We start from the raw sequence: 26,950 nt of genomic DNA, 5'->3' as shown, positions 1-26,950 counted from the left end.
TTGTATATACTTGATATTAAATCACAATTTTTAGAAGCACTCACTGGTTCCACTTCTGCATCGCAAATCTGTTTCCAGTTTACCCTGTAATTATATTCACTAGCACTACCAATAGCTTTTTAGCTCCCAAAATTCATTAAAAGTGTCAGCTTCTCATTTAAGTTCTCTTCAGGGTTCAACACTATTGAGAATTTTCTGATATGCTAGCTACAAACCACACTCTCATGGCCTCTTTTCTTCCTTTAACAATCTTTAGAGAAAGATTTTACTTTACCTCAGGAAAGTTGCTCTAATTAACCAACTCCAAAAGGTCCAAACTACTTTATTCTCATCTACAATACTATCCCAAGGCAATTTCACGTATGTCCTTTATTGACTCCCTCATTTGTATTTCCTGTTTCCAGATCAGAACTTTGTCCTTCCACCAAGATGTTCCACTGGCAATTCAATTTAAGATATCCAAAAATGGACTCATCAGATATTTCACCAAAATATGGTTGTCCTCCCCTTTTGAAAAATAACTCTAACATCCATACAGCTTTCTAAGAAGGATTATTAAGGTTATTCTTAGGAGATGTCTAAATTTTCCTACTTTCCACATACACACTTAGTTGAGTGTACATCCAAAATGTTTCTCCTGGAGATTAATCTCTTCATCGCACTTCAACTAGCCTTGTTCCCAACTCATTGTTTTTCTCTTGAAGATTGCAATATTTTTGTGAGTACTTTCTATACCTCTGATCTGGCTTTTTATTAATTTTCATTGTCATCATAATCTCTCCTCTATGTCACCATTTCTCTTCACATAGTTTTCTAATGGCTGTCCATCTTCTACAGGAACATAAGGAAAATTACATGACATACGAGCCTCTACACACAGATGTAGTCATTAAAATTTCATTAATATTCCAGCTTATCTTCCTCAAATTTAATCTTGGGTAAGCAGACTATTAAACTTTGGCTTGCAGCATCAGCATAACTCAGAATTCTACTTTGGAGTTTTAATGTGATCAGATATATTCAGCAACTGATGGTCTATCTGACAAAATAATATGTAATTCATCTATTCAGATTCTGGTGATATTTTAGTTTCTCATTTCTTACAATCTGTATCCAATAAATATAAATTTAAAATTTCAGGGAAGAAAAATACCAATAATAAACTTTTTGTTAACATTTTGTTGCATTTCTTTCTTGAGTCTGTTTGTCATCATGTGCATGTACCATATCATGCACTTATATGGTATTTATCTTGGTTTTTAGGTGCATCTTTATTCAGAATCATTTTACTATTTTATGGATGTTGTTCCAATGATTTTATATGTATTACATACAAAATTCAAATGTATCATAGTTTATATAATCAGTCCCCTATTAGTAGGTTATCTAATTATATAAAATACCATATAAAGACCATACAAAGCATATATGTATATATAAGATTATACATACAATTAGGATATATATATATATATATATGTACTATATGTATATAATATAGTATTTACTACTTAGAATTGAGCAAGATATATTGCAAGTTATCAAGCAAATTTTACACACACACATATCCATCCCAGTTCCCTTTCTCACGTTTTCCTTGAGGTCATTTTCTTTCAGACTATATTAAAAGGTTAATGCCAGTACTAAGAGCCCTGAACTTAAGGACATGTTTCTAGAACTATTCCCCATCTCCTTCCATAATAATTATAGAAAATAGATCCTAAAGGAAGAGGAAGAAGAATCAGAGTGGAGACTCAAATGAAAATGTGAAGGAGAAAGAAAGCAATTCAAAGGGACCAAGTGTCCACCAATTAGGAAGACAGAGAGAAAAAAACTGTTTTTAATGCAGAACCAGGTAGCTGGATTGAAGGGATTCAGACCAATCACTTGTAGTGTAACTGCCTTTTCCTGCAGTCCAGCAGTCCTGGGCACTTTAAATCCTCCTGATTAGAGAATGGGGATTTAGATCTGCTAAAGGGTTAGGTGGTGGGGATTGTGCTACAATTAGTGATCCTCTCTCCCTTGACAAAGCTAAAATTTTTCCTGGAAGTGGGGTAGCAATTGACACACTATCACCAATAAAATGTATGTGTGTGTGTGTGTGTGTGTGTGTGTGTGTGGTTTAATTTGAAAATTATACTGAGTCACTCCCTTTGAATTGTGAATATTTCCTCAGGGTTTGAAGTAACGGACATTTTAAAAGGCTGAGCTATAGCAACAAAATACTCTCTGGGAAGGTGGTAGCAATTTATTTTCTCGTTGTGAATATAACACTTTGATGCCTATTTATAAATTATTTGAGACTATTTTAACTACTTGAGTTATTCGAGGAAAAATATGTTTTAGGCCAACTTATATTGATGTGAATTTGAAATATATATATATATATAATAATGAGAGAAAAATCATTGTTTTCCCCCTATGTCATATTGCAGACGAGTTTCCATAAAAGTTGGATTACTTCACTTGCCAAAGACATTTGATATATCAAATGCAGCCATATGTTCTAAATATAACAGATTACTGCCATGTGCATGACTTAAGGAACACTGTGTTGTGCAAGTTGAAAGAACATTTGAAATATACGTTCGAATTTCAAATAATTCGTATTTTAGACCTGTTCAAATTTCAATGACAGAGAAATGTGAAAATATATAACCACATATTTGGGGTGTAATCAGTGTGTTGGGACACCTAGACCATATTGAAATATGGTTCCACATATAAAAAAGTACATCTAAATTCACTAGTTTCTCCCTAAGAAGTCCTTACTATGGAGGAAGAAATAGAAACTATGTATAAATACAAAGAATGGGATGTAGGAAAACTCAGCACTCTAATATTTGAGGAAAGATCATATATATATATATATATATATATATATATATATATATATATATATATATATATATGTATGTATATATATATATATGGCCTCTTGGGGGTGCAATTCTAGACGGTGAGTAGATCAAGTGGATCAATTCTTTTTTCCTTTTTTTTTTTTTTTGAGTCACATCCAGCTCTTTTTATTTTTTATTTTAAAACAGGATCTCCCTAAGTTTCTTAGGGCTTTGCTAAACTGCTGAGGTTGGCTTTGAAACTGTGAATCTCCACCCTCAGCCTCCCAAGCCACTGGGATTATAGGCATGCTTCAGTACTTCTCTTGATCTTGTTTTTATTTACAAATTGAAGTTTCATTTATTATGGATACTTTGGTATTAATTTATATTTAAAAGCTACTTTGATGAAATATTTTATGTTGAGTATTCAGCTTTTTGACATATCCTTAATTATTGCAGTAGAGGAAAGAGAGACCCTCTCTTTATTGCTGGCTTAGTGTGTGTGCCCTGGTCACCCTTTCTTCCCTTGTTGTTTAGATCAGCATGCTCATGTGGCCAATGAAAATGTCAGAAGTCCCTACTGTGTCTTCCAACCAGGTCTTTCTTCTTCTTTTTCATGCTTCTAGATGCTTCCCTCTTTCTTATCTCACTATCACCAAAAGAACTTTGTGGGTTTTTTTTTGTGTGTTTTTTGTTTATTTTGTACTGGGAATTTGGGAATTGAGCCCAAGATCACTTAACCATGGAGAAACATCCCCAACCCTTTTTCTTTTTTATTTTGAAACAAGGTCTCACTAAATTTCTTAGGGCCTTGCTAAATTGCTGAGTCTGGCTTTGGACTTGCTATCTTTCTGCCTCAGTCTCCCCAATCACTGGGATTATAGGTGTGAGCCATCTATTAAATACATTCTACACCTAGATGTTTTTTTTATTAGCCAGTGTAGACAAGATCACAGACAGTCTATATTGCATCAGACTGCCAAATGGTAGTAATATTATTTCTAGGTTCACATGTGTTAAAAATAATCTCTCTAGAGATAAAATCTCTTTTCATCTATTTACTACAAAAAATAGATTCCTCTAGTGCTAGGAAGAAGACAGCTATGAACAAAGAAGACAAGATTCTTACTGTTATAGAATTCACATTATGGGAGATATATAAAGATATGATCAAGAATGGTGACATGTCACACACTTTGGCAAATAAAAGGAAGGAATCATAACAAAAACGAAGGTTACACCATCAAGACCTAAAAAGGATCTTCAAAAGATACTGTTGTCTAGTCTAGACAAGGTATCAATGAATGAGGTAAATATAAAGTGTCTAATTTGAGCTTCAAATATTATGACAGAGAAGGGGCTATAGTCATAGTTCACCTAAGACTCAAGTTCACATAGTTAATATTAGAATTAACTTCACAGTGTGAACTGATAGTTTGAAAGAGCTGCAAGTCTCCCCTGGACTAACCCATAATTCAGATAAGGAATGTGGAGGTGGTGTTTCTTGGGCTCTTGTTTCAGGCCCCCAAGACCATCCTTAGATTTTTTGATTTTCCAGGACTCATGGAACTCATAAAAGTTGTTAGAGTCATGTTACGATTTGTTTCATAAAATGATATTTATTAGTATCAATAAAAGAAAAAGGTACCTAAGAGAGTGCATGAGAACACAAATAGTTTTCTAGTTGTCCCTCTCCCATTGGATTATATGGGCAGTACTTAATTTTTCCAGCAATGATATGTGACAATATGTATGAAGTGTTACCAACAAGGGAACTTAGCTGAGATTTGGCATCCAGTGTTTTCACTGGGGTCAGTCCTGTAGGCATGGACTGCTTAACTGACCTCAGTTATCCAGTCTCTAGACCCTCCAAAGGAGAGTCTGATAATGCTTGGGTCAGGGCCCCAAGTAAATAAAGACACTATCATCAATCAGGACATTCTAAAGGTAGATAGTTATCTCCCAGGAGCCCAAAGGCCAATTTTTATTTTATAATATGCAGGGTTTACATACTTCAATACTTCAAGCCTGGTGTGTTAACCCTTTAATGCACTGTTTTAGTCACCTATTTTTTTTATTGCTGTCACCAGAAGATAAAATAATAAAAGAACAATTTAAAGCAGGAAGAGTTACTTGGGTCTCATAGTTTCAGAGGTCTCAGTCCATAGATGGTTAACTCCATTCCTCAGGGTCTGATATAAGGCAGAACATCAAGGTAGAAGAGTGTGACTGAGGAAAGCAACTGGGAACAAGGTACGAGGTACGAGAGAGACCTGGCACCATGTGAGAGAGAGCGCAAGCAAGCATGAACGCCCATGAGTGTGTGCTCCACTCTCACCAAGAATAAAATATATACCCAAAGGCAGGTCCCAGTGATCCACCTCCTATAGTCACACCCTCCCTACCTGCCTACAGTTACCATCCTATCAGGACATTAACACACTGATTAGGTTAAAACTCTCATAATCCAATTATTTCAACTATAAACTTTTTTGCATTGTCTCAGACATAAGCTTTAGGGGGACTCTTAATATCTAAACCATAACATGCACAGTCTTTTAATTTAGCATTATAAAAATGACATAAAAAAACCAGAACTGACCTTCCATTCTGTGATTCTTAACGTTTCTGCAATGTCTCCCTCCATGGTTATAAATGCCTGAAGCAATTCTGAGCATGGAAATATATGAAGACATAACAACTGTTGGAGATAAAGCTAGGATGCCTCTTTTATCAAAGAGAAAAGCATTTCACAGCAGAATCCCCTCAGCCTTAATTGGCCAAGATTGGTTCACAAGCCCATTCCTGAGCCAGTATTGAGAAGTGGCTAGAATTATCCTAATTGACCAGACTAATCAAATGATCCACCCGCTACCCCTCCATGGGTTGAGGGGAGTGTCTCCTTTGCAGAGTACATCGAATTATATGCCTTAACACAATTAAGGTTTTTACAGTTAGGAAACAGAGGCTAAGAGTTAGTTTACTGATTTCCAAAAGTTGCTGAAACCAACTATGGTCTTCTAAGGAATTGAGAACTTATAGGACCATCACCTGAATATTTCCTGTCCAAAATTTTTCTATATGTTCCTAATATTTATAACTGAATTATGATGAGCATGAGCAGTAATGGGAGAAAACGAAAAGGTAGAACTTACTTTAATCCTCTATTCCTCAAAGATTTAATTTCCTAAATTTTCAACCATTATATACCCTATAGCAAAATATCTGAAAATCTGTGCTTTTTGGTAATAGAAACAGATGGATTAATGTGCACTCAAAGAGAAAATAGCTTACAGGGCACTTGTGTCTCTTTTAAGTGTTCAACTGAATTAACATGATGAAATTCTAGAAAAATAAAAATATATGTGGGAGGAAAGACAAGTAGGTGGTGTGTGTAATAAGCTAGGAAATTACTTGACAATTGAAAAATTCCCTAGGAGAAAAGGAATCAATGCAAATTGAGAAAGAGGGGGTATTGGGTACTAAAGTTTCCTTAAACACTGGATAGCAAAATAATGCAACATAGAAAAGAAAATTGGTCAAGATGTGAGTTCCATTAATACCGACTGCCTTTAAAGGGGAGATGTAAATCTGTATGGTTTCCATTATGAGATATTTAGTGTAATATAGTGACTCTTTTGCAAATTGCTGACAGAGGAGAATGTGGTCTCAGATATAAAAGGATAAAAGGTAGAATGGATCAAGGAAAATAGAATGACTCTTCCAACACAAGTTCTAGCACCATTAAGCAGTTGGTCAGCTCATGGTTGCTATATATAATAGAAGAGCTGGAAGGAGCATTTTATTTATGTACTCAAAAGATAAATTCAGCTATTCCACTCCTTGGTATATATCTAAAGGATTTAAAATCAGCATACCACAGTGATGTAGCCCCATAAATGTACATAGGACCAAAATTCATAATAGCCAAGCTATAGAGCCAATCTAGATGCCCTTCAACAGATAATTGGTAAAGAAAACAAGGCATACATAAACAATGGAGTGTAACTAAGTCATAAAGAAGAATAAAAAATATGGCATTTGCTGGTAAACAGATGAAATTGAAGGCTATCCTGCTAAATGAAATAAAAGCCAAAGGTTGAATGTTTTCTGTGATATGCAAAATCTAATCCAAAATAAGGGGGGCATAAATAAAGAATGGAAGAAAGATCAGGAGAGAAGACAAGGGGAAATAAAGGGAAGGAAGGAGGGTTGGGAAAGGGAAAGAGAGTGAAATGAATCTGATCTAATTTTCCTATGCATGTATATGAATACACCACAATGAATGTCACCATCATGTACATCCATAAAACACTAATATAAGAATGAAATTTAACCCCTATCTCTCATCCTGCACGATATCAACTAAAATGGATCAAAGACCTAGGAATTAAACTAGAAACTCTGCAACTGCTAGAAGAAAGTGTATGCCCAACACTCCAGTATGTTGGCACAGGTACCAACTTCCTTTAACAAGACTCCTAAAGTGCAAGAAATAAAATAAAAAATCAATAAGAGGGATGGCATCAAAATAAAAAGCTTTGTCACAACAAAGGAAACAATTAAGAGAGTGAAAAGAGAGCCCAGAGAAGATCTTATCTTCTGTGGGAGAAGATCTTTTTCATCTGCTCCTCAAATAGGGAATGGATATCCAGAATATACAAAGAACTCAACAAAATTTAACACCAAAAAAGAAAAAGAAAACAAATAACCCAATCAATAAATTGGCAAAAGAACTAAAAAGACACTTCTCAAAAGAAGGAAAAATGAAAGGCCAATAAATATCTGATAAAAGGTTCAATACCTCTATCAATTAGGGGAATGTAAACCAAAACTACAGTGAGATTCCCTCTCCAATCAGAGAATGGTAATCAACAAGAAATTCTGGGGAGAATGTAGGGGGAAATGTACATTCTTACATTGTTGGTGTGATTGTAAATTAGTGCAGCCACTCTGGAAAGCAGTATGGAGATTTCTCAAAAAGCTAGGAATGGAACCACAATATGACTCAGCTATCCCACTCCTTGGTATATATCTATAGGATTTAAAATCAGCATACTACAATGATGCAGCCCCATCAATATATATAGGACCAAAATTCACAATAGCCAAGCTATGGAGCCAACCTAGGTGCCCTTCAACAGATTAATGGATAAAGAAAATGTGGCATACATAAACAATAGAGTATAACTCAGCCATAAAGAAGAATGAAAGTATGCCATTGGCTAGTAAATGGATAGAATTGGAGACTACCATGTCAAATGAAATAAACCAGTACCAAAAAGTCAAAGGTCAAATGTTTTCTCTGGTACAGGAAGCTAATCTAAAAATGAGGTGTGTGTATCGGGAGGAGGTGGATAGATAGAGAAAGGAAAAAAAGAAAGGAGAGGGAATTCCATCAAAATAGAGGAATTATCAGTAGATAACACAATTAGGGGATTGAAGGGGAGGGTGGGATAAGGGAAGAACAGTGAAATGAATCTGACCAAACTTTCATCTGTACATACATTAATATACCTCAGTGAATCATAACATCATGTACATCCACAAGGCACTAACTAAAAAAAAAGTATAAATTAATTGCAGAAAGATCAATAGAGTAGATGCAAGGGAGGAGGGAGTGCTGGGAACTAATTAGAGCAAATTATATTTCATATTTTGATTATATCAAAATGTATCCTAATTTGTATATAACTAAAAAGAATACACACACACACATATATATATATATGGAGAGAGAGAGAGAAGGTGAGAGAGGCAGCAGACAGGGGAAATAAAAATAAAACATTAAAAAACATAAAATAAACATAAAACATATAAAACAAAAATAACACATCTCTTTTTATATATACAAAATTTATATATATTATATATTATAAATTATATATAAAGAAAGGCAGAGAAGCAAAAATAAAACAAAAAAAGTTATATTTTTGTCTATTAAAGAACTGTTCAATAATATGATCCTGTTTTTTTTTTTCTTTCTTCTTTTTTTTTTTTTTAACAAAAATCCTTCCTGTTATAGTTTGGACCTAGAACATCCTCCTAAGTCTCCTGTGTAGGGCTTTTGGGTAGTGATTGGGTCATGAGAGTTCTGAACTTATCAGTGCATTAACCCATTGACGACTAAATGGACTACTGGGAGGTGGGACCTAGTTGGGGGAAGCCAGTCACTGGGGGCAGGCCCTGGATGGTCTTATCTTCTCTATAGCCTCTTCTTAACACTCTCTTCTCTCTTTTATTCCCAGCTTCCATGAGTGGAGCAGCTTTTTTCTGCTTTTCTCTTTCACCATGATGTTCTGCCTTTCCTCAGGCCGAGAGCCACAGAGCTGGCCCACCATGAACTGAATACTCTGAAACTCTGAACCAAAATAAATCCTTGATACTGTGAGTTGTTCTCATTTTGGTCACAACAACAAAAAGCTAACATAGTCCCCAAATAGAAAAAAAAAATAAGTATAAGTGTTTATCTCTCTATATGAGCATATATGTCTTTATACATATAGGCATCTATTTAAAATACCTATAGTTTTGTGATTTTTTTGGAAAGCAATGATTAGTTCTGCTCTTCTGAATCCAAGAATAAGAGAAACAGACTGCAGATAAGTAATGAATCTGATTTTTTCTCACATCACAAAGTGTCTGGAGATAAGCATCCAGGCTAGTACATGACTCAAAGAAGACACAAGTCAGATCTATATTTCTGCTTCACCATTTTTCAGTAAATTGGGCTTTTGTTCTGGTGGTTGGTGGCATTGTACATTTGTGTTTTAGAAAGGAAAAACATGGAGGGCAAAGAATACCTAACAAGAAAGAGCAAAGAACATTTTCTTGTGAGTACAGATTACTTTTTCCAGGAACATTTTTTGGGAGAAACAGAAATTTATTAAGAACCATCTCTGCAATCCCAGAATCCAGGGACAGTGCTCCATACCTATAATAACAGCTGCTTGGGAGGCTGAGGCAGGAGAATAGTGAGTTCAAAGCCAGCCTCAGCAACTTAGTGATGCCCTATGCAATTTAGTGAACCCCTGTCTCAAAATAAAAGATAAAAAAGGGGGCTGGAGATGTGGCTCCATGATTAAGCACTCTTGAGTTCAATGCCTGTTATGAAAACAAAAGAAAGAACAAAAGACAGAAAACAAATAATATCAACAACAACAACAAAAACAATATCAAAAGATAAAAAGCAGAAGAAACAAACCACCAAATGAGCTAATCTTCCATGAATCTGACCAGTCACATTCCTCTATGTACGGATGAAAACCCAGATGCAGCCAAGGCCTTATATATAGCAGGTGTTTGAAATCCCCTCACAGTGACTCCTTGTGAGTTCAGAGCAAGAACTGGCCCAGTCACATCTGGGATTTACCCATGGTGGCCATCTCACTTTTTGATCTCAGGACCTTTTCCACCTTAATAATGAGAAAGGACTCCAGAAGCTCATTGCTTCAGTGGGTTATGTAGACTGACATTTACTTGTTTAGAATATAAAATTTATGGGATAGTTCAATGGTCTTTTAACATCTGAATATCTGTAATAACTTTTTGGTTTTTAAAGACTCATCATAACTACACTCAAGGAATTCAATTCCTTTTCTTTCAACTCAGAATGATTGGTGTCAAAGGGATTGTAGCACTTTTCAGACATAATGATGCTATAACAAAATGCTCTGTTCCCTAAGACACTATTATAAAACATGGTATTAACACCTAGGGAGTTGACTGGGAGGAAAGATTCATCATAATCTCCCCATAAGGCCCTCTTCAGATTTCTGCTTAGCAACCCTCACAGAATTGCTGGTCAAAGACACTGGGAGGGACTCACATGTGTGTCACAAGTTTCTCATCTGCAGACCACATTTTCGGTTCATAGATGAATTCCTGAGGTGAAATCTGTCAGCTACTTTTAAGACTTCTCTTATTTCTCCCAGAAGGTAAACTATGCCAAAATTCACCAGGCAACCTCCACTGCAGTTATTAATGCTTCAGCCTTTCTATCACACTAAAACTGTCTTAGAAGCAGTGTTAATGTACTGCATCACCATTTTTATTTTGCAACTGAAGCCTTTTTCCTACAACAATCCTTCTTTAACTTCATTTAAATTCATATCTTCCATCATCTTTTAAAATACTTATTAAGACTTCATCCTCTGACTGTGGCTTTGGAAAGTTTTCCATAATCTCTGAAGATGCTATAAGCCATCACTGCTTGAAAATGCAGTCTTCAGGTGGGGAAGAGGGAGTCTATCATTCTTGCTCCCTGGAATTCTTATGCTGGTAAATTTGTCCAGCCTATTATCTGTCAGGGTCCTATTATTTAAATGCTGCATTGGAATCTGGCTCTGATGGTCATCAGTTGTGTGACCTTGGCCACTTAAACTCAGTCTCCAGAGATTTCTAAGTAAGGCAAGAGGGGCAGGGGCTGAGTGATTTGATTAATCAATATTCTCATAAACTATGTTAGCTTCCCATCACTGACAAAATACCTGAGATAATCAACTTAAAAAAGAGGCAATTTTAATTTTGGCTCAGTTTCAGTCTCTGGTTGGTTGGCTCTGTTGCTTTTAGGCCTGTAGCAAGGTGGTAGATCATAGCAGATGTACTTAGCAGAGGAAATTAGCTCAACTCATGGCAGTCAGAAAGCAGAAACAAAGGGTGGGGTGGGGAATGGGGCCAGGGGCCAATATCCAATAGCCCCTTCAAGGGGACACTCCCAATGACATAACTTCCTTCTACTAGGTCCCACCACCTCCAAAAAGGATCTCTCCAAGGACCAAGACTTTTTTAGGGAACATTTCAGATCCAAGATATAACATAAACTTAAATAACATTATTGTAAGTGACCAATATACTTACTAGAAATAACAAAACTTTACTCAAAAACGATATTTGATTTCTTGGTGATATACCTAAAGTGAGGTTAAAAAAAAAAAAAAAAAAACATACTCTGGGGCTTGGGCTGTGGCTCAGTGGCAGAGCGCTTGCCTAACATGTATGAGGCACTGGGTTCGATTTTCAGCACTACATGTAAATAAGTAAAGGTCCATCTACAGTTATTATATATATATATATATATATATATATATATATATATATATATATATATATATATAACAATACACTGCGCACAAACACACACACTCTCCATCGCACACACAGACAAATCTGTATCCCTCTATCTTTGTTTCTTTTAACAACAAAATGTTTGATTTTCAATATATTCAAGAATTACTGCAATAAGAATCAACATTCTAGGGCTTGCCTTGCACGTGTGAGGCACTGGGTTCCATCCTAAGCACCACATAAAAATAAGGAGACCCTAATGGTTATACAAAATACATGTATGATGATGTGAGGGAAAAAAAAAAAAGAAATGTGTCACATTAGATTAGTAGAGAGAGGTGATGAGAGGGGAGGGTGGGGGAAGGGGGCATAGGAAGGGCAGAAGAATAAAATAGACACTAATATTGCTGTATAACCAATGTGATTCTGCAACCTGTACACGTGAAAAAATGAGAAATTATACCCCATTTGATTCAAATGTATGATATGTCAAGATCATTGTATTATCATGAGCAACTAATAAAAAAAGACCCCAAATACCACCTAATTAAAACAACAACAACAACAAAAAAAACATACTGTCCCTCTACAACTACAAAAAAAATTAAAAATAAAAAGAATCAACATGCTAACTCTTAATTATAGAAGAATGAGCCAATAAATAAAATAGATTATCTGAAATAAACTTAGATTGGGATTATTTTTCTTCATATACTGGGCATCCATTTGGCACAGATAATGATTGGTTGCCAAACAATAAAAATATAGCAGTCCCTTCTTTAAGGAGGTTACAGATTAGTGGGAATGGACTTTTGCTGAAGTAATGCATTTTAATACAAAGCAAAATTTAAACGCAGTTCTTTAGTAGTTTATTTCCATTATTTCCCCCAGATAAATCCAAGTAAAATACATCTCCCCCTTTAAAAAAAAAGCATATAATTAAATTATATTAGCACAGAGAAATATATGGAGTTACTTTACCGAAGTTTAGTAATGGTTACACATGAGTGATGTTTGCCTAATTTTTAAAAATTCAGCATGTATATCCAAAGGCGAACGTCCTTTCAAAAATTAAGTTACTATTCCTAAAGCAAAACAAAAGAAGTGGTGTGGGATACATTAATGAAACTAGGAAATTTAGCTAAGAGTTTGGAGTTTCCGTGCATAATGTTCATAAATGGTTATGGCAAGAACGTTGTCCAGGCCCTAAAAGCAACCTAGCGGGCAGCACCCCCTTTTTTAAGGTTTCTTTCATTCCTTCCAGTCAGAATTGCAGAAACCCAGGCATAGGCAGGTTCTTTCACTCCAAGCACTCAAAACCGCGATAAACTTGGTAGGAGCAGCTGATTGGCTACAGAACAAATGACGCAACGTATCCCAACACCACTCAGAATCAGAGTAAGCCTAGTTCAGATTGCGTTTTCTGATTGGTCCCTATGGCAAGAGTGCAGGGACAATTGCTGAAGTTGACCTCTGGTTCCGGAACCGAGGGCGAAGATGGCGGCGTCCCGGTGCTGGAGGTTTGTGCCTCGCGGTCGGGGGCCGTCATTGCACACCGCTGCCGAGACTAACTCCACGGCCACGGGAACGATCAGCCCAGATGTGTTGGCGACCTCCGTTGCGCGGTACCCGCCGATTGTGGCCTCCTTGACCGCCAAGAGCAAGGCGGCACGGCAGCGGCGGGTGGAACGCTGGCAGGCAGCGGTGCACGCGGCCAAGTCGGTGGACGAGAAGCTGCGAATCCTTACGAAGATGCAATTCAAAAAATACGTGGTTTACCCGCAGACCTTCGCCTTGAACGCCGATCGCTGGTACCAAGGCTTCACCAAGACTGTGTTCCTGTCGGGTCTGCCGCCTGCGTCCCCGGAGGCCGAGCCGGCGCCCGCGCTGGACCTGGCTGCCCTGCGCTCTGCCGCGTGCGACTGCCTCCTGCAGGAACATTTCTACTTGCGGCGCAGGCGGCGGGCGCCCCTCTTCCAGGAGCAGGAGGCTATCGCTTCGCCCTTCTTGGATCAGCTGGTGGCGACCCTCACGGGATTGCTCACCCCGCTCAATCCCGTCCTGGCTACAGCCGCTCTTGGTGAGCTTCGGGACCCTCACCGCGTATGCGGCTTCCCTCTCTGTGTGATCCTTTTCCTCTGGCCCTAATAGCTTAAGCTCTTCGGGAGTCAAATTCTTGACTCTGCTTTGTCCAGCTAAATGAAGAGCTGTGGTTAAGAAAAGAGCCTCCTAGGGAGCAGTACAGACCTGGGTTGCTTTTGGCTCTTAAAAAATCGGTGGGACAATAATATGTGAATTCATTAATATCTTTTACCATATTTTTTTCTTATTTCAAGTTGAGAATTATGGTAATAGTGCTTCTTCATTAGCATTGTGGCGATTAAGTGATATATTAAGTAGAATACCTAACCTTCAGTATTTATTGTGTGCCAGGCCTAATTTCAAATTTTATGTGTGCCAGCTAATCCTCTCAATAACCATTTACAGGAGGTAGCATGATTGCCTGATTTTATAAATTTTATAATAAATTTTATGAATGAAAAACAAAATGGCACGCAGAAGCTAATCAAGACTCTATACTTGGTAGATTTAGAGGTAAAGATTCGGACCCAGAAAATAATTTAACAGCTTCTTTCTAACTGTTCATATAGACATGAAAAATAATTAGCGTATCTTAAAAATAACTGTTCCAGTACATTCATTTTACATATATCACCTAGTGGGTGTCTTAGTGTTGGTAGCATTAATGTTGTTATAGGCATGTGCTCAACTGATTTTTGTAGTGTGCAATATTTCCCTTTCTCAGTTGGGAAGGAAATGGTATTAAGGGGAACTTTGGTGAACTTTGAGATTGGTGGCTTACTAAACTTTCTTTGTCAAGACTCAGATACCTCTTATACAAAATAGAAATGATTGTAACTGTAGGTACCTTTTTCAGTAATTGTGAAGATTGAATTATTGAACCATTTTAATTTCTGGTGACTGATATTCCTGTTGGTCTTATTTTATATGTATTCTTAGCTAATTATTTTCTTTGGTTACAGGGTTTAGTGTAATGTTGGCACAAGTAGATGTTTGAGTGCTATATTTAAGCCACAATAAATTGTCACATAATCCCAACTCTTTAACTTTTGATATATTTTTAATTAGATGATCATCCTTAAGTTGTCAATTGCTAGTTAGTATTCCATTAGATTTATCTGATTAATCAGATGAGAAAATTTTGGATATCTTTTAACAGATCATAAGCGGCTCGTTCATTTTTACTGGGTGCGTGGTGAAGAAATTATTTCTTCTGGTCATCGAAAAGGTCGAGTTGATGCTTTGCGATACCAGATAGATGATAAACCACACAATCAGATTCGAATATCCAAGCAACTCCCAGAGGTAAGGGTTTATGGCATATGTATTTATTAACATCTGATGTAGGAAATGTAGGCAGATCAAGTGATGGGCTTACTAAAATGAAATATTTTGGTTTGATCTCTTGCCATTCATGTTTCCTTTGTAAACCACTCATCTGAAAATCATTTTTAGTTTTTCCCTCTGGTATGATATATTCTTCAGAGGCCAAATAATCATTTCAAGTGAGGTTAAGTTTTCATGATTGTTCAGACCTTTTCCTTTTCTTTATATCAATATGCTATAATAGTTTATGATTGTAATTTACACATATTAGTCTGATTTTTAGTTGTGAACTGGGTCATTTTCCGTATTTGCAGTTCTTTTAAAAGAAAGTCACTGCATTTTGAGTGCTTTTTGTGCTGCCATGTCAGGTTGGCATACTTTTTCTGTAAAGGTCCAAATTGTAAATATTTTAGGCTGTTCAGGCCTTAAGTCTCTGTTGGAACTATTTGGCTCTCATCTTATGGTGTAAAAGCAGCCATATACGATGTATCAGTGAATGTGTACGGCTGTGTTCCAGTAAAACTTTATTTGTAAAATCAGGGGGCTGGGTAGATTTAGCCCATCCCTAGATGGTGGTACACATTGAATATTTCTAATATGAAAATCTGAAATGCTTAAAAATCTGAAATTCAGAGCATGTCATATTTTTTGGAGTAGGGGTGCTCAACCTATAAAGTCTTCCAAAGAACTCTGATATCTGAAATGCTTCTGGTCTCTAGCACTTTAAGATACTTTGATGATACATATGATTAGATCATTTTGCAAAGAACATCTCATTTAAAAATTTTGGCTCTAATAAGAATGTATATAAAATAGATACTGTTGTTGTTGTGAATTCATTCTTTTATTTTTTTCTTTAAGTTTGTGCCATTGGATTATTCTGTTCCTGTAGAAATCCCTGTTATGAAATGTAAACCAGACAAGCTTCCATTATTCAAACGGCAATATGAAAACAACATATTTATTGGTAAGTTTCTTTTTTATATATTGTACCATAAATATGTTCAAAGTGTGCTGTATAACTTTGGAGCACTAGCTATAAAAATAATTCTTGGTGACTGAGAGCTTCTGTTTGTGCATAAGCAGTATAATTTATAATCTCAAGTTATTGCAACATGCAAGAAAATTAGAAAGAAATTCTTTCAGCACATTATTTGAAATTTCACTTACAGTATTTAACTTTAAAGTTATACTTACTAGGTTTTGTTGATTTATTGTATGGGAAAAGTAATTTGCTTTTTCAAAAGCAAAAATGTTTAGAACTGGACTTGGGACAGTAATTGCACTTTAACCTAATCAGAAATTAACAAGGGATTCAGAAATTAACAAGGCCTCTTGTCTGCCCACATGCAACTTATTTTCATATTTTTTATTCCTTCATTAATTCCTAGTTGACTTGAGGAAGATTTTAAGCAAGCTTTGTACTTGTCCTCCAGACCTATTTTATCAGTCCCTTTTCAGTCATTGTAGTCTTAGGGAATGACCCAAGGGGGACATTTTTAAAAAGACATTACCAATGAAATCAAGAATGTTAGTTCATGAAATATTACTCATTTTTTTTTAATTATAATTGTAGTATAAAAGTGGTTTTATTAGTAAAATACACATTCTTTAATTATTACATTAAATAATCAAGGAAGTTTTAAATTCATAAAATGTATCCTGTGGTAAATATGACAAGTAAAGTGTAACAGAGCTCCTAATGACAACCAAGACATTTGAAAAATTGAAATAATAGAGAATTTTCAATAACTTTTACATATATTGTTGTAGCTTACTCTGATCATAGTGGACTTTATGAAAAAAATCATACTTTTAAGTGAGATTTAATTTTATTATAGTCAATAAAATAAATGAATTAATATTCTCATTTATGTAATTTTGAGAACAGATTACTGAAGACATGCTTGAACTGAATACTAAAATGTGTGCTTCAGATATTCCACAGGATCAGTTCATGTGAATGTTTTTGTTTTGTTCTTCAGGCTCAAAAACAGCAGATCCATGCTGTTATGGCCACACCCAGTTTCATCTGTTACCTGACAGATTAAATAGAGAATGGCTTTTGAAACGAAACCGTGCTGACCAGATAGAAGTTATTTTTAGAGCTAATGCTATTGCAAGCCTTTTTGCTTGGACTGGAGCACAAGCAGTGTATCAAGGTAAAACTAAATAGATGACATTATTGTTCTTTGAAGGTTATCTATGACATTGTAAGAATGTAATTATTTAGGTTGCTTTCTTTGGTTAAAATGAAGATATCTTAACAGTTTGAAAATTATTATGTTGACACAAATAGAATTGGTTTAAAACCCATAATTAAATATTTTACATTTCTAATTGGAAGAGACATTTGAATAGTTATTTTGATTTTTTTTGTTTTTACTTTGACTGCCTCCTGTGTGAATATATTTTTTCCCAATGGTTTTCATAACCATTTTAAGTAAGACTTGCTATTACCACTGAACTACTTCCCCAGTCCTTTTTTATTTTTATTTTGAGACAAGGTCTTGCTAAATTGCTGAGGCTGGCCTCCAGCTTATGATCCTCCTGTCTAAACCTCCTGGATCCCCTGGATTATACACATGGACCACCATGCCTGGCTTATTGTTAACTCTTATAAGTCAACTTTTTGTAGTTCCTAACAGTTTTCTGAAGGTAGAAGAGGAAATGATTTGAAGGATTAAATGTTTAGATTAAATTATGGCTATCCTATTTCATTTCTTTAAAGGCTATGTCCAGAATTTGGATCAGGAGATTGTTCACTCATTCAGTAAATGATCAGTGGTTTCATTTGCCAGACACTGTTGGCTTTGGGGATACTGTGTTGAATAAAAGACAGATCTTGCTCTCCTGGAGTATAGTGGGAGGGGAAAAGATAATAAGCATGTACTATTTTCAGAGAATGGAACAAATATACTATTATAAAGGGTAGAATAATTTATGGGGGTGGATGTAAATGAAGTATGAGGCAAAATCCATATTGCTGGAATCATTAAGGGGTGATCTCTAAAAAATGGTTTGAACAGAGACATGCATGGTGAGGAGCTATCTATGCATAATGGGGAAAGACTTCCTGATAAAAGGAATGGCAGGTAAAAAGTCTGAGGTAGGAACAAGCTTGAGGTATTTAAGGAACAATATGAAGGTTGATGAAAGAAGAGCTGGGGAGAGTGATGAGGAATGAGAGGAATCTGGAGGCTATATCATGTAGACTGTTTATTTATTCATCAGTTCTGAGATTGAACCCAGGGCCTCTTGCCTTCTAAGCAAAAGCTCCACCATTGAGCTACAAACCTCACCCTCATAACACTTTTATTGTAAAACCTGAAGTAATATAATTATCCAGGAGGAATTTTCGTATCTTTGATTTTTGTTTTGTTTTGTTTTGCCTTATGGTATTAGAGATTGAATTCAGGGGTGCTTTACCACTGAGCTACATCCTCAGCCCTTTTTTTATTTTGAGACAGCATCTTGCTCAGTTGCTGATTCTGGTCTCCAACTTGGAATCCTCCTCCATCAGCCTTCTGAGTCACTGGGATTATACACATGTACCACCACGCCTAGCTTCTGGGAGGAATTTTGATATAGACCTGCTAAAGACTAGGCTTACCTTTTACTGTGTGTGTGTATGTGTGTGTGCGCTCGCGCACATATATGCACTAAATGGAGAAGGTGAGGGGGTAGACAGAATCAGAAAAATGTGAGAGGAACTTTGTTGGAGGTGTTAGAATGGCCCTCTTTATTCATGAAAAAAAGTTTGTTTTACGTTAGATTTAATTTCATACTTTAACAATATTTATTGGCTGTCTCCATTAAAGATGCTATAAAATATGTGTGAAGTAAAGTTGTTGCTTGGCCTTGGCAGATGAATTTTTTAAAAAGCCAGAAAATTTGAGTGGTAAAGGTATTAAGGCATCCTGGAGCCTTATGACATAAGACGCTAGGCTAAATGATAGCAACTCATAAAACTAGTTTGGAAATATATAAAGGAATACAATGAATTTAGCTAAGGATATGTTGAACTGCAGAAAGACAATTTTATCTGAAGGGGTGTGTGTGTGGCGCACGCGCATGTGCACACATGGATTTGTCAAAATAAATGGCCAGTATGGCTATTGGGTGGTAGATGTTCCTGGTTTTGGGAAGTTTGAATGTATTTGCTGAAATCAGTGAGGAATAAAAGTACTTCTAGATGTAGGATGGATATGCATACACAGAGCTTAGTGAACTTTAATTAGATGAAATAAAGTTGGAATCTAAAGACTGATAATGAAAACAAATGCATCATGAGTTTGGGAATACTAGCTAGAAGGGAGGAAATAAACGTTGATGCAGAAATTGACTATAGGATTGAGATGAAGAAGACAGGGAAACTTTGGATCTTCAGGTAAAATATTTAGGATGTAGGTGTTTGCTACTCTTTAATGTGTGTTTTATTTTGGTGAAATGTATTATGTGTGTAAATTTCAGCATTACTTTCTTCTACAGGATTCTGGAGTGAAGCAGATGTTACTCGACCATTTGTCTCCCAGGGCGTAATCACAGATGGAAAATATTTTTCATTTTTCTGCTACCAGTTAAATACTTTGGCATTGACTGTACAAGCTGATCAGAATAACCCTCGTAAAAATATTTGTTGGGGGACACAAAGTAAGCCTCTTTATGAGACAGTCGAGGATAATGAGGTGAAAGGTTTTAATGATGATGTCTTACTTCAGATAGTTCACTTTCTACTGAATAAACCAAAAGAAGAAAAATCACACTTGTTGGAAAAGTAGGAGAAATATTTCATTTAGGACTTTCAAAGTATTTAAATTTCATCAAAGGAACAACAAAAGGATTTTAAGTGTGCCACTTATAACTGTCATATGTTAAATGTATTAATTTTTGAGACATGTGTTTCTTATGTTAACTTGTGATTAGATCTCTCATTCTATTCAAATTCATTACTGAAAGATTTTAATTTTGAATACAGTTGATTTAAAGTAATTTTGTTTACATCCTACTTACTGAAATATTAATTTGGTTTTCTTTAATACCTTGAGAATCCCTATTTGAGTGTGATTTTAAAAGTAATATGGCAATATTTTAAATATTTGAGAATCTATGTATCATACTTATCTTTGCTGTTTTGGTTTTTATTTTTGTTATCATTGGTACAAAGTTTCAGAGCCTTACTTAGACCCCTTCAAAATATGAGCAGTCCATTTCACATATAGTAAACTAATGCTTTATTCTTAATCTTGGTTTGAACAGGAAAGAAAAATAGAAAAGTATTAATAGTATACTTCACTGAGAGAGTCTTATGTTTTAGTCAACACCCAACCTTTGCCTAATGGCTAAACATAAGTGATATTCTCATTGGAAGGAAAAATGAGATCGCCAACTTTGACCTTCACTGGCTTGCTAGTCTACTTCACACGCCCAGAATCATAGAAGTAGGCATTCAGCAGATGTGAATGGATGTCAGTAAATTAGTCTTTCTAGTTTCTAGTTTGAGATCTGGCATATGTTATTTATTTATATCTTTCACATCTCAGTAAAGCTTAAGGTTTTCATTACATAGATATCTACATAGTTCTTATTTATGCCTAAATTTTTATGTTATTGTGAATGTATTTGTTCTTTTCAATTATATTTTTATAGCTTCTAAAAATGGCTGATGTTGGTTGCTGTATAATTTTGTAAAAGGCCAATTTAGTTAGCTTATTAAATCAGTGTTTTCAGCTCACTTTCATGAGGTATTTGTGTCCAGTCTATTTTGCATTCTCCTGAAATTACATATTAGCATGCATAACCATTAACTCCCTGTAGCATAATTCATTGGACAGTTTCTATCCATACATACATTGCATCTTAAATCCAATGGCAATTCCATTACACAGTTATAGAAATAAATCATAACTTTCTTTAAAAAATTTAAAAAGCCAATACATAACCTGTACATTAAATTTCAGACTGTACAAGTTGTTATAAAAGTTTCAAGAGCCAGTATCAAGTATTAAATGCTGTTTACAAAAATTTCACCAAGTGAAATGCAGAATCTATAGGATAAAAAGCACATAATGTATTTTAACTTATCCTAAGAGTTGGTCCCTGGAAACTGAAGATTTAAATACTACGTATAAATTACTTAATTTTTTTTTAAATGAGATATTCCAACAGGCCAGCACTATGGTCTGAATGCTTGTTTTTCCCCCAAATTCATGTTTAAATTCTAACCTCCAGGGCTATGGTATTAGGAGGATGAGCCCTTTTCAAAGGTGAGGCCTTTTGGAAAATATTTGGAAAGGAGCTCTGTTCTCTTAAATGGAATTATTATCCATATAAAATAGGCCTAGGACAGTTCATTCACCCCTTGTACCATGTGAAAATAGTAAGAAGGAACTATTTATGAACCAGAGAGCAGGTCCTCGCCAAATACTGAATCTACTGTCTCCTTTATGGACTTCTTGACCTTTAGAACTGTGAGAAATAAATTTCTGTTTATCATGTCTTACCACCCAGTTTATGGTATTTTGTTAATGTACTAAGACTACTAGTAAAAGTAATCAGTATGCCTGTTTTTGTTCTAGCTTGTGCATAATGCTTTAATTAAAAGGTAAAGTTAATTTTACAGAAAATTGTTAAGACATGATTTTTAAATTCTTCATTTACGATTATAGAAAATATTATGGCTTCCTTATAGAGGCAGAATAAAATAATAATTGAGCAAGGTACAAGGAAGACAAATGGTCCAGAATCGCTACAGAGAATGTCAAAAATAGATGTGAACAGGCCTGCATATTTACAACATCAGTATTGATCAATATTTGATTGAATGGGTTGAATTTCTAAACTCAAGACTGCTCTATTGTCCAGTTTGGTTAGAAGATTTTGTAAAACAGAACAGTAACAATAAAAAATAAAAATCAGAGAAGAATAGAGATGCCACAGAAACTGAGAAATTGTAAGTAATAATGTTTCAAGGGTTGAGATATGATTACTGATTTGGTAATATCAGGGTATACCAAAATTGGGAATAGCTGCTATGCAAATAATAAACTTATTGTACATTAAATATAACTTATATGGCTATATGACTTTAATTGTCTCAGCATATTTTAAATATTTCTGTAATATCATTTTTGAGTATAAGTTAATCCCCATTTCTCACTCATTTCTGTTCTTTTCCTTTGAAAAATACCAAATTCTTTCTCAGATTTTTATTGCATTATGTGCTTTTTTATCCTATAGATTCTGTATTTCACTTGGTGAAATTTTTGTAAATAGCACTTAACACTTGATACTGGCTCTTAAAACTTTTATAATAGTTTGTACAGAAGTCTGAAATTTAATGTGTAAGTTGTGTTTTGGCTTTTTAAATTTTTTAAAGAAAGGTGGTTATAAGATGATTTATTTCTACAATTATGTAACGGAATTGCCATTGGAATTAAGATGCAAGTGATATTTTCTAGAAATGAATCAAATTGATGAGAAGTCTATATTGATAAATATAAATGGTATCTCATTTGCCTTTTTATAACCTTTTATATTTTTGTACACAGTAAATGAAATTTTATTGTAATCCTTTGTGGCAATGTAGACTTAATGAGTAAAAACTCATCTATCAACCAGAAACCGAAGGACAAGCCAGACTTAGTGGTGCTACCTTATAATCCCAGCTACTTAGGAGGCTGAGAAAGAATAGTAAGTTCAAGGCCAGCCTGGGCAACTTAGTGTGACCCTGTTTCAAAATTTAAAATGGCTGGGGGTGTAGCTCAGTGTAGAGCTCCCCCATATTCAATCACCAGTAACACACAGAGATACACACACACTTATAAACCACCAAAAAAATAACCTGAGGACAAAATATATCTGTGTTTTATAATACATATTTAAGGGAATAAAAAATTGATGTCTTAATATTTTAAATATAAACTCAGAATATTTCTATGAAAATTGTGTGCTGATATATAGAAACCTATAAATTTAGCATATTTTAAATTACACATACATAAATATACACACATGTAAAAATCTATATGTGTATATATATAAAAGAGGAATCTCATTTTTGCCAAGGCCTTATTCATACTGTGTGTGTATATATATGTATATATTATAGCAGTATGCACCCCAAATTGTCAATAAGCTTTATGAAGGATCCAGGCTATACTTAATTATTTTAATTGTAGATTTAAATTACTGAAAGCTGTCCTGATTTTCAGATAATGAATATTTGCATGAGGTTTAGCCTCCTGGGAAGTATTTGGGTGTCATGTAAAACTTGACTTTTATTTGCAAACTAGCAATGTTTCTGTTATAAGTAATTTGTTATTATTTCTTCAAACTCATTTGTTGTTAGTAGAACTAATAGAGAAGATAGGCAAGATTTAAAGCTGAAAGGGACAGCAGATAATTTCAGTGGCATTGGTACCCAATTCACTATTTGTTAATGTATTCTATTCAAAAATTAAGTATTCAGATTTCCGCATTTACTTGAAAAATGGGAAAATCTGACAGCTTCAGGCTTATGTTCTTAAATGTCAACAGAAGCATACAGAAGCTGGAATAGTTAGTTCTATGTCCCTTTAGCTGGGGCATACTCCTTTTTGTCACAGTTCCCACTGCTCCTTATTTCTCTTTACCTGGCCAACACTATTGGTCCTTCCTCACTAATTTCTGTGATATTTTTTCCTGTGGCATTGAGTTTATGACTCCTGAGGCCTAAATAGCTGTTAAGAACTTGCATTAACAACCAACAATAAAAAATTAAAAAAATAAATAAATAAAAAAAGAACTTGCATTATTGCTAGAAAATCTCATCCTTTACAATTATTCTTTAGGCTTGAGAATCTCAACTTTCTAGTAGTAGACACTGTAATAATAATAAATCAAAGAAATTCAATTTCATTTTAAATAATTAAGTGAAATAAAACCTCTAACCTGGACTGGGGTTGTAGCTTAGTGGTAGAGTACTTAACCTAGCATGTGTGAGGCAATGGGTTCAATCCTCAGCACTACATAAAAATAAAGAAATAAAATAAAGGTATTGTGTCCATCTTCAACTAAAAAATAATATATATTTTAAAAACCTTTGGGGTAGAAGATGCTATATGAATGTATCTGGCAAAATATTTGAACTTACATTACCCTTTATTCTCTGCTAAATGAATTGCTAACTGATTTATTTGGGCGATTTACTTATTGTAAGATTAATAAGTTATTGTGAATTTTTATAGAACCAAAATTGGTGGCCAGAGAGTATTTGGATGCTACATCAAATATGAAGTTTCCCTTTCTAGTCTAAATTAGGTTGTGCTGCTCTCTCTACTTTAGGAAGAATAGTTACAGTGCTTTTAAAGGTTGAACCCTTGGTGGCCTACATGGTGATTCATGTACAGACTGGCTTAAAAGTTGTAAGGTGACCCCATTAAAAAAAAATAATAACCCTTTCAATCTCTGCTCCCAAAATTGATGGACTAGATTTGCCCAGTCTTTCTACAATACCTGGCTGCATATAGTACTTGAAGGCTTTGGGGATCTAAAAAGGTTGATAATAATTGCCAGACATAAATGGCAGAAAATGCAAATCCAGAAAGATGAACTTGGTATCAGGCTGCTTTGCTTTGGATGGGAGAGTTTTTTCTAAGAGGCTGAAAGGATGAGTAGTGTTCTAATAGCCTTGCAAAAAGCTACAAGGGCAAAAGTTATTAAGCTATAGGACTTTTGATGCCAGTGGAATTGTTTAGTTTGTGGTTCTGAAGGGCAGCATCCTAAAGGTAAGGGATGAAATAAACCATTAGAAAAGAATGTATATCTAGGTAGCTCAGAATTTTTTTAAATTTTGAATGTTTATTACAGTGACCTTAGATTTCTAAGACCTCTAGGAATCTGAAAGAAGCAAACCTGGAGGAAGAAATTTTCCTAGACCTCCAACTGTTTCAACAAATACTTCTTCAAATAAAGGATCTTCACATAAGAACCAGGCACAGGAAGAAAAAGAAAGAATGAAAACCAACAGAAACAATAGACCCAAAGAGCCACCAAATATTGGGACAATGAGATAGACTAAATATGTTTACTCCATTCAAAGAAATAAAAGATTGAAATGTTCAATATGTAATTGGAAACTACTATTTATAAATAAGTCAATTATTAATATAAGAATTGGTAAAAACAATGCAGTAAAGAAAGTTGAGACTCCAAACATTAGTTATTGCTGCATAACTTCAGTGCCACAAACTTGGTGACTTAAAATAGCACACATTATTATATCTCAGCTTCTGTGGGTTTCTCTACTTCAGGCTGCAATAAAAGTCTGAGGGCTCACCTAGGGAAAGATCTGCTTAAAATTCATGTATTTGCTAGTAGGTTATTGAATTGAGGGCCACAGTAGCTTCCTGGCTATTAGTGGCATCCTTCTATTCCTTGCCCTATGAACCTCTCATTTAAAGCAGTTTACAACTTGAAAAGAGAGCCTTAGGGAGAGTGTGAACAAGACTGTCAGAAGCCAAGTAACTGTCCAGCTCACAGCTAAGGAGAGGGGATTACACAATGGCATGACTCAGAAGATACAGACTAATTTGGGTGTCAGGGCAGTTTAGATCTCACCAAAAGTTATAAAAAACTGAAGTGGAAAATGAGAAAATATTCAGGATTATAGTTTTTTTTGTTTTGGGGCGTTTTTTCCTCCATAGACTTTGACGCTATTTTTCTGTTTTCACCAGTAAGTGAGAGTTGATACCTATGCCACACAATAATGGAAATAGTGTAGAGAGAAGGTTAAAGGATATATGTTAATTGAATGTAGGAGCTTAAAAATGAGACTTTAAAGGGAAAGGAATGAAAGATTAAATTATTTGTTTAGGAATCCCATTTATTCTTGTCACCAGAGTGTATCTGATCTTTAGTACTGTTTGTACTGATCTCTATATAGTTTGCTGCTCTCAGTAGGTATGTTCAATGCTGATTGTGAAAATGCTAGTGAAAATGTGTCTATAAATTGCTAGCGATTACACAATATTTTTATTTTTTGCAAAGGATTCTTAAGGTACATATTTATTTCGGAAAAATGTTTTCTTAAATAGGTGTTTCTTTTTCAAGTAGCATTGCCTCATGGGCAATGGATGATACTTGTACATATACTCATGTTAACATTACAGTGTCCCTCTGCCCCTCTAGGCCCCTCTCCATGTTTTTGTGTCCTGACCAAGAAATACAATTCCTTGACTGCTGTGAGTTGGTCAGCTAGTGTTTCCCCTAGACTTGAGCCCAGTCCTGGGCCTTGAACATTCCCAGGCACTAGTGAACTTGTTTAGGTTGTTACTTGAAACACTGAAAAAGTCAAACATTACTAAACATAGAATTAGTGTGACTCTGAATCAGATAGCACAAACCCCCATATGAACTCCATACCCATTGCAGACATACCTAGGAAAACGGGTAGACATTTCTTCCCATCCTGAGGACTGCTGTAGCAACTCATTGTATGTGTCCCCTAATAAATGCTTTGAACTGTTCAACATGTATTTATTTAATCCTCCTTTCTTGGGAGTACCAACCAGTGCCATCTTGGATAGGTTTGGGGAAGCTTTTTGCAAAAATTACCCTGTTATCATTTTGGGGTGATGCAGCTGCAGTTTTAGCCA

General features: G+C 35.2%; 1 protein-coding gene across 1 annotated transcript; it reads left to right on the top strand.

Moving 5' to 3' along the window:
• The first annotated feature begins 13,358 nt into the window (after positions 1-13,358).
• Positions 13,359-21,816, top strand: Mrps30 (mitochondrial ribosomal protein S30). The gene is made up of 5 exons (XM_027954428.3): positions 13,359-13,986; positions 15,148-15,293; positions 16,176-16,281; positions 17,300-17,476; positions 19,806-21,816. The coding sequence occupies exons 1-5, from the start codon at positions 13,404-13,406 to the stop codon at positions 20,093-20,095; spliced, it is 1,302 nt and encodes a 433-aa protein (XP_027810229.1). The 5' UTR covers positions 13,359-13,403; the 3' UTR covers positions 20,096-21,816.
• The last annotated feature ends 5,134 nt before the right edge of the window (positions 21,817-26,950 follow it).

This window comes from Marmota flaviventris, chromosome 5 (assembly GCF_047511675.1).
Source record: "Marmota flaviventris isolate mMarFla1 chromosome 5, mMarFla1.hap1, whole genome shotgun sequence".
Classification (NCBI taxonomy): domain Eukaryota; kingdom Metazoa; phylum Chordata; class Mammalia; order Rodentia; family Sciuridae; genus Marmota; species Marmota flaviventris.
This window is presented reverse-complemented; position numbering and strand designations above follow the sequence as displayed.